The 8,314-nt window shown below is 42.1% G+C and overlaps 1 protein-coding gene across 1 annotated transcript; it reads right to left on the minus strand.

Moving 5' to 3' along the window:
- Positions 1–586: 586 nt before the first annotated feature.
- Positions 587–7,501, minus strand: LOC140197328 (actin, non-muscle 6.2-like). Its single transcript, XM_072257285.1, has 3 exons — positions 7,449–7,501; positions 7,206–7,354; positions 587–2,158 (listed from the first exon to the last, which is right to left on the minus strand). Exons 2-3 carry the CDS (start codon positions 7,329–7,331, stop codon positions 1,154–1,156), a joined length of 1,131 nt encoding a protein of 376 aa, XP_072113386.1. The 5' UTR covers positions 7,332–7,354; positions 7,449–7,501; the 3' UTR covers positions 587–1,153.
- Between the last annotated feature and the right edge of the window lie 813 nt (positions 7,502–8,314).

Consider the following 8,314-nt stretch of genomic DNA (forward strand, 5'->3'; position numbering starts at 1 on the left):
TACTTACCTTATGTTTTGTGCTTTTCATCCTGGTTTGGAGAAATGTTGTCTGTTTCTATATACATTATACGGTTATACATGTATATTATATATACTTCAATGGCAATAACCTTCACTTGAACTAGTTGAGCTACAGCTTTGCATCCCTTTGAGATCCATTTCCAATCAGCCCAGAATAATCAGTGGTGATGCAAGGTTTCAACCCAAAACAACTCCTCTTTTCATCCTCAGATCTCTCATGAGTCAGAGTTCCTCCAATAGATTGTTTATTCCTTCAGATTCCAACATCAGCAGTCTTTAGTGTTTCCATAATCCTTGCTGAGCCCATTTATAATGTACCAACCCCCTTTGTACCAGCTTCCCTCCATTCTATCCCCCCATGCTAAGAAATGCCTTGGTCCCTTTAATTCCTACACTGATCATGTGTCAGGCAACTGTTCCTTGCCTGGTATCACTGAAATTCCATGGTTATGGAAACAGCACCAGGGTAAGTGGGATGAAACAAATCACTTAAGGCAAGGGCCAAATGGACACTTGCTGCAAAATTAAAGTTTGAGGTGTAGGAGAAACTACAAGACAGGTGAGATCATGTCCAAATACAACTTTTTTAATTAAATGTTTGAGAATAACCACAGGTAAGCTGTGATTGACTACTTTACAAGAGAACTTATTCCCTTCCCTCATCCCCCAACCCACTCAGGATCACCAGCTGTTACATAGTTCACACATTTCCTACAGCATCCCATGCCAAATTATACAGAATGGAAAGTTCAGCCACTGAACCTGCGTATGGAGATTGGCTTCAAGTTCTTGGATCCTCCTGTGACAATTTAGAACTTCATGGTCAAAACAACAAAATTTGCTACTTCCATACATTGAGTTAGTGATCACAAATGCTTTTGTCAGTTTAAAAACTTCAGAGCACCGAATTTTATGTAAGGATAGAGTATGACTATCACTGGCTTCCAACTTGAATAAAAATCTCCAATATGTCAGAACATCCAAAGCAATCTGTCCTCAGCTTGTTCTGAACCCACACTAGGAGAATTCAAGAATGAGGAGCAATCACCACCACACCACCCCAACTTCAAGTTGCAAAAACAAATAAAGATACAATTTAGTCAAGGTTAAATCAGTTCTAATCTCCAACAAATTAGAAGCACTTGCGATGGACAATGGAGGGGCCGGACTCATCATACTCCTGCTTACTGATCCACATCTGCTGGAAGGTAGAGAGAGAAGCCAGAATGGAGCCTCCGATCCATACTGAGTACTTCCTCTCTGGTGGAGCAATGATCTTAATCTTCATGGTGCTTGGAGCCAAGGCTGTGATTTCCTTCTGCATTCGGTCAGCGATTCCTGGGAACATGGTGGTTCCACCAGACAGGACTGTGTTGGCGTACAGATCCTTCCTGATGTCCACATCACATTTCATGATGCTGCTATAACAGGTCTCATGGATTCCAGTAGATTCCATCCCAATGAAGGAGGGTTGGAAGAGGGTTTCTGGGCATCTGAAACGCTCATTGCCAATGGTGATAACCTGGCCATCAGGAAGCTCATAGCTTTTCTCCAAGGATGAGGATGAGCTGGCTGTCTGCATCTCAGATTCAAAATCTAGGGCCACATAAGAAAGCTTCTCTTTGATGTCACGGACAATCTCCCTCTCAGCTGTGGTTGTGAAGGAGTACCCACGCTCAGTCAGGATCTTCATCAAGTAGTCAGTGAGATCCCGGCCAGCCAGGTCCAGACGCAGGATGGCATGTGGCAAGGCATAGCCTTCGTAGATTGGCACAGTGTGACTCACACCATCCCCAGAATCTAGCACAATACCAGTGGTACGGCCAGAGGCGTACAGGGACAGCACAGCTTGAATGGCAACATACATGGCTGGAGTGTTGAAGGTCTCGAACATGATCTGGGTCATCTTCTCACGGTTGGCTTTGGGATTGAGTGGAGCCTCTGTGAGGAGAACAGGGTGTTCCTCTGGGGCCACTCGCAGCTCATTGTAGAAGGTGTGGTGCCAAATCTTCTCCATGTCATCCCAGTTGGTCACAATGCCATGCTCAATTGGATATTTCAGAGTCAGGATGCCTCTCTTGCTCTGGGCTTCATCACCAACGTAGCTGTCTTTCTGACCCATTCCTACCATCACACCCTAGAATGGAGAAACAGGGCAAAGGGTGATTGAATGCATTCAGGCTCTCACGACCAGACTGTGCAACAGTTTCTTCCCCCAAGCCATCAGACTCAATACCCAGAGTCTAGACTGACATCTACATCATTTATTATTATATTGCAATTTGTCCTCTGTGCCTATTGTCTTGGTTATTAATTATTGTACTGCCCTGCACTGTTTTGTGCACTTTATGTAGTCCTGTGCAGGTCTGTAGTCCAGTGCAGTTTATGTTATTTTACGTAGTCTAGTGTAGCCTTGTGCTGTCTCACATAATTTAGTGTAGTTTTATGTTGTTTCATGTAGCACCAGGGTCCTGGAGGAATGTTTTGTTTTTACTGTGTACTGTACCAGCAGCTTATGGTCGAAATAACAATAAATGTGACTTGATCAGGAGAGTCGAAGCAACTGGATATTTAATACAGAAAAGGTGGAATATCAAATAACATTGTGTAAACTATTGAGGCAAATTTTTTTTCCTGTGAGGCACCTGCATCTATGCAATTAGGATCACCAAAATGAAAAGTTCAGTAATGGTTTAAGTGGCTGAAAGACCTTGTCTGCAGTTATTTTTAGTTTATTGGAAGCCATTCTTAAACAGCACATATTGGGGTTCAAGTATGGGAAGTACATTATCCAAAGAGTATACACTGATAACTCAAAGCACAGTACTTTTAAACAACTTCCTCAACCGGGGAGACATACCTTGTTCACTCTGGATGTGATGGCCGTTGGCCGTTATTAGCTATTGTTCAAACCTATTTGCCTGTAGGATTCTGTTGTTCTAGAGTAGGAAGTACAGCAAATATACAACCTCCAAGGATCTTATGTATTTGCATTTCAGACTATCAAATTCAATTATCAACTTGCCAGAGAATTGGAACTCCACTAGATGAGTCACCCAGTAATTAACAACTGCACTTTTTTTTTCCCCTCCCTTACAGAAACACCTCCATGATGCTAAGCTAGGGCACATCATCAGTGATGTTACCTGGGGTCGTCAGGTGTTTCAGGTCTTTCAACATCATACACCCTCGCCCAGGTGACCCGACTGGGGTAAGACCCTTGGAAGGCAACCAAACCAGAAAATTCAGTTCAAGCTGCAAACACTGTAGCAAAATATTAGCAATGTAACAAGATAGTGTTCTGATTACACTTTTCCCCAAGAGTTTGATGTGGAACAACCACTCATGCCCATGTTTACCACTTTTTCCCAACAGATTGGGTTGTACTTGTATGCAGTGCTTAAACAGTGTGCCTCTTACTGACTTCAAACTGCTTAGTTAGAATCAACAGCACACCTGTAGAGCAAAAAAAACAGGTAGAAAAATGGCAATAGCCCAAGAATAATTGAAAGGCACAGAATTTCTTCATTTCATTGTGTATAACAGGAGCCAGCCAATTATTCTATAGTTCAAGTTTGTAGCTAAATCTAGTCAGTACTATTTAACCTATTCCTAGCCAATCCATCCTCAATATTCACTTCTACTACCTTTAGATATCAAAAAATCTTCCCTCATCTTGAGAAAAATAGCTTTTTTTTTTTATAAAAGAGGTGAAGTAAAAAAAAAAAAGGAGCACTGACAGCATTCTCAGGACTTTAGGGCAAAATGACTTCTGGTCACATTAGTCATTACAAGTGATCACAATACTGCAGTGATGAATCAAGGATTAAATAAGCGCTATTGTTCAGATAACCAGTTGAATCAGACATCAATTTATTGGAATAGTCACTTAGCAAAAGAGTTTGTCAAAAGACACTAGTATGTCATGGTGGGACTTTGATTACAATACAAGTTGCAAATTGGCACACAATGAATTTTGTTGTACTTATCAATGCACCCCCCCCCCATCCCGCCCAAAAGGAGGATACATTCATTGGATGTATCACTTATGGCAGAGCCACTATCATGGAACAGGCCAGGAAAAATTGGAAAATAACACTTCTTCCCCCCTCCATTGCAAGAAATTTATTCAAATCTTAGGATCCCCTTAAGCAGGACACTCCAATCACATCTAGAAGACATACCACAGAGCCTAGAATCACAAGAAAAGGATTCAACTATATCACAAGATATAGGAGCAGAATTAGGCTATATAACCCATCAAGTCTGCTCTGCTATTTCCTTATAGCTGACCCATTTTCCTGTCAGACCTAATCTCCTGTCTTCTCCCCGTATCACTTCATGTCCTGACTAATCAAGAATCTGTCAACCTGTCTTAAATATAGCCAATGACTTAGCCTCCACAGCTGCCTGTGGCAACAGATTCCACAGATTCACCATTCTCAAGCTAAAGAAATTCCTCCTCATCTCCATTCTAAATGGACATCCTTCTATTCAGAGGCCAAGTCCTCTGGCCTCAAGACTCCCCCACCACAGGAAACATCCTTTCCACATCCACTCTATGGAGGCCTTTCAACATTCAATAGTTTTCAATGAGATTTCCCCCCCTTCTCTGACTTAGTGAATACGTACCCAGAGCCATCAAATACTCCTCATAAGCCTTCAATCCTGGAATCTCATTTTTGGGAGTCTCTTTTGAACCCTCTCCTATGTTAGCACATCCCTTCTTAGATTAGGGACACAAAACCACTCAATACTCCAAGTGAGGTCTCACCTGTGCCTTAGAAAGCCTCAAAATTACATCCTTGCTTTTATATTCTAGTCCACAAAATTAATGCTAACATTGCATTTGTCTTCCTTACCACTCAACCTGCAAATTAACCTTTAGGGAAATCCCTTTTTACCTCAGATTTTTGAATTTTCTCTCCATTTAGAAAATAGTCTATGCTTTTATTTCTTCTATCAAAGTGCATGACCATACACTTCTCACTGTATTCCATCTGCTACTTCTCTGCCCATTCTTCTAATCTGTCTAAATCCTTCTTTAGCCTCTGCTTCCTCAACGCTACCTCTGGCATACTGCTAGTGTCTTCCACAGTGAAGACTGATGAAAAATACTTAATCAGTTCATCTGCCATTTCCTTGTCCCCAGTACAACCTCTCGAGCATCATTTTCCAGCAGTCAAATATCTACTCTTGTTTCTCTTTTATACATCTGAAGGAACTTTTGGCATCCCCTTTAATATTACTGGCTAGCTTATATTTGTATTCCATCTTTTTCTTCTTTATGACATTTTAGTTGCCTTCTGTTGGTTTTTAAAAAACTTTTCAATTCTCCAAGTTCCCACTAATTTTGCTCTATTATAGGCCCTCTTTGGCTTTCATGTTGGCTTTGACATCTCATCAGTCATGGTTGCATTATTCTGCCTTAGAATACTTCTTTGGGATGTGCTACAGCGTCCAAGTTGTTCCCAGGAAATCCAGCCATTGCTGCTTTGCCATCATCCCTACTAGTGTTATCTTCCAAACAATTTTGGCCAGCTCCTCCCTCATGCCTTTAATTCACTTCACCCTACTACAGTACCGATACATCTGACTTCAGCTTCTTTCTCAAATTGCAGGGTGAATTCTAGCATATGATTACTGCCTCCCAAGGGTTCCTTTATCTAAAGCGTGCTAATCAATTCTGGTTCATTGCACAACACCCAATCAAGAATAGCTGATCCCCTAGTGGGCTCAACCACAAGCTGCTCTAAAAAGCCATCTTGTAGTCACTTTAGAAAATCCCCCTCTTGGGATCCAGCTCCAACCTGATTTTTCCTATCTACCTGCATATTGAAACCCCCATGACTCTTGAAACATTGCCCTTTTGACATGTATTTTTATCTCCCACTGTAATTTGTAGACCACATCTTTGCTACTGTTTGGAGCTCTGTGTATAACTCCCATCAGGGTCTGTTTACCCTTGTCTTTTCTTAGCTCTTCCCACAATGATTCTACACTGATCCTGTTTCCCCCCACCTTAGAATGCCATGAACCCAGTCAAAGACATCCCTGACCCCAGCACCTGTGAGGCAACATATTAACCTGGTGTCTCTTTGCATCCAGAGTCTCATCTCCATTACAACACACAAAATGCTGGAGGAACTCAGCAGGCCAGGCAGCACCTATAGAAAAAAGTACAGTCGATGCTTCAGGCCAAAACCCTTTGACAGGACTCCTAAAGGAGTCTGTCTGAAACATAATGGTACTGCTGAAAGGTTTTAGCCTGAAAGGTTGACAGTACCTTTATCCGCACCACCCCTCCACCCCCATAGCTGCTTCCTGGCCTGCTGTGTTCCTCCAGTATTTTGTGTGTGTTGTGCTTGGATTTCCAGCATCTGCAGATTTTCTTTCCCCTCCCCCCATCTTCATTACTCTAACTATGGAATCTCCTCTCACTCCTGCAGTCCCCTTTATCTCTCTTCCCTTCTGAGCCACTGTGCCAGATTCAATGCTAGAGACCCAGTCACTGCGGCTCCGCCCCACTAGTTCATTCCCCTCTGCATCCAAAGCAGAATTCTTATTAAATCTCTTCTCACTGCTGCTATCAGGAAGGAGGTACAGGAGCCTCAGGACTCACACCACCAAGTTCAGAAACAGTTATTACCCCTCAACTATCAAGCTCTTGAACCCGGGGGAGGGGGGGGGTATAACTTCACATATCCCATTCCCACAACCTATGGACTCACTTTCAAGGACTCTTCATCTCTTGTTCTTGATGTTATTTTTTTTTCTTTCTTTTTCTATTGCACAGTTTGTTACCTTTTGTACACTGGTTGTCTGTCCTGTTGGGTGTGGTCTTTCATTGATTCTATTATGGTTATTAGATTTATTGAGTATGCCCAGAAGAAACTGAATCTCAAGGTTGTATGTATTGTATATGGTGATATATATACACATACACACACACACACACATACATACACTACAGGAATTAAGGCTTGGAAAGATATACTGAAATCTGAGGCTTGCAGACACTGGAATCTGAGGTAACAAACAATCTGCTGGAAAAACTCAGCAGGTCAGACAATATCTGTTGCAGGGAAGGGTGGGGGTGTGTAAGAAGTACACAAAGAAAGAAGGAATTATCAACATTTCAGGTGAAAACCCTACATCAGTATTTTCACTGGAGGAGGACTCACCTGGTGTCGAGGTCGTCCCACAATTGAGGGAAACACAGCTCTGGGGGCATCATCGCCTGCAAACCCAGCCTTGCACATCCCAGATCCATTGTCCACCACCAGCGCAGCAATCTCATCATCAGCCATGGCTTAGAGCGTGGAGGGGATGACTAAAAGAGAAAGGGAAAAAAAAAACAGCATTAATGGTGAGACAAGGACATAAAGCTCACAGAACAGCAATACAGCTGAACGAACTATCTTTACCTTCGACAGATGCTGTTAATGCAGTCCTCAACACAGCCTACTCCCAGTTTAGCTCTCTCCTTTTAAAGAACCTGAGGCTCCACCCACATTTCTATCATATGAATAGGCTAACCAATGAAAGGTAACAGGGGTCTTCCTCTCAATCACATATTTAATCAGTCTTATTGTTTTAGTGATATTCACATCTTTAAAAAATGAGCTTAAAAGATTCTCTAAGGAAGTGAACTTTACTGGCAAAGCTGGAAATTGAGGAGGTAATTACAGTCAACGAAATTGATGGCTCTGGAGTCACATATCAGCCAAATGGCATGTTTCTCTCAACACAATTGATCCTCCAGATGCTGGAAATCCAGAGCAACCCATACAAAAATCTAGAGGAACTCTGCAGGTCAGGTAGCATCTATAGAGGGTAATAAATAGTCAATATCTGAGTCCTTCATCAGGACCGCTGATAAAGGGTCTTGGTCAAAAACGTTGACTATTTATTCCCCTCCATGGATGCTACCTGACTTGGTGACTTTTTTTTCTTGAAGGATATTAGTAAACTAGTGAAAAAATTACGACAATCTGGTAACTTTATGGAAACAAGTATTTTATTTTTAATTAATTCATTCATTGAGTGAGGGAAAACCGCCAGGACACCAAGAGTTAAACCCTTTTGAATTCCGCCAGCTCACAAACTGCAGAGACTTTACCTTATTTGGTAATTAACCTGCAGAGGCTATTGTGCCACACCTTGTCAGTTAAGGAGACAGAGCAAGTCCCAATTTGCCTGTGAGTGGGATCTTCCTATCACAGTGAATCATCAGAACAAATGTCACAGTAAACAGGGTGTGGGCACCATTCATCCTGTTGTCACTCGTTTG

This window comes from Mobula birostris, chromosome 1 (assembly GCF_030028105.1).
Source record: "Mobula birostris isolate sMobBir1 chromosome 1, sMobBir1.hap1, whole genome shotgun sequence".
In the NCBI taxonomy this organism is placed as follows: domain Eukaryota; kingdom Metazoa; phylum Chordata; class Chondrichthyes; order Myliobatiformes; family Myliobatidae; genus Mobula; species Mobula birostris.

Bases quoted from the DNA above. Each gene is read 5' to 3' on its own strand.
- LOC140197328 (XM_072257285.1), bottom strand. From the start codon at position 7,331: ATGGCTGATGATGAGATTGCTGCGCTGGTGGTGGACAATGGATCTGGG. The intron at 2,159-7,205 runs GTGAGTCCTCCT...TCTCCATTCTAG, and splicing joins TGGGACGACCTCGACACCAG to GGTGTGATGGTAGGAATGGG.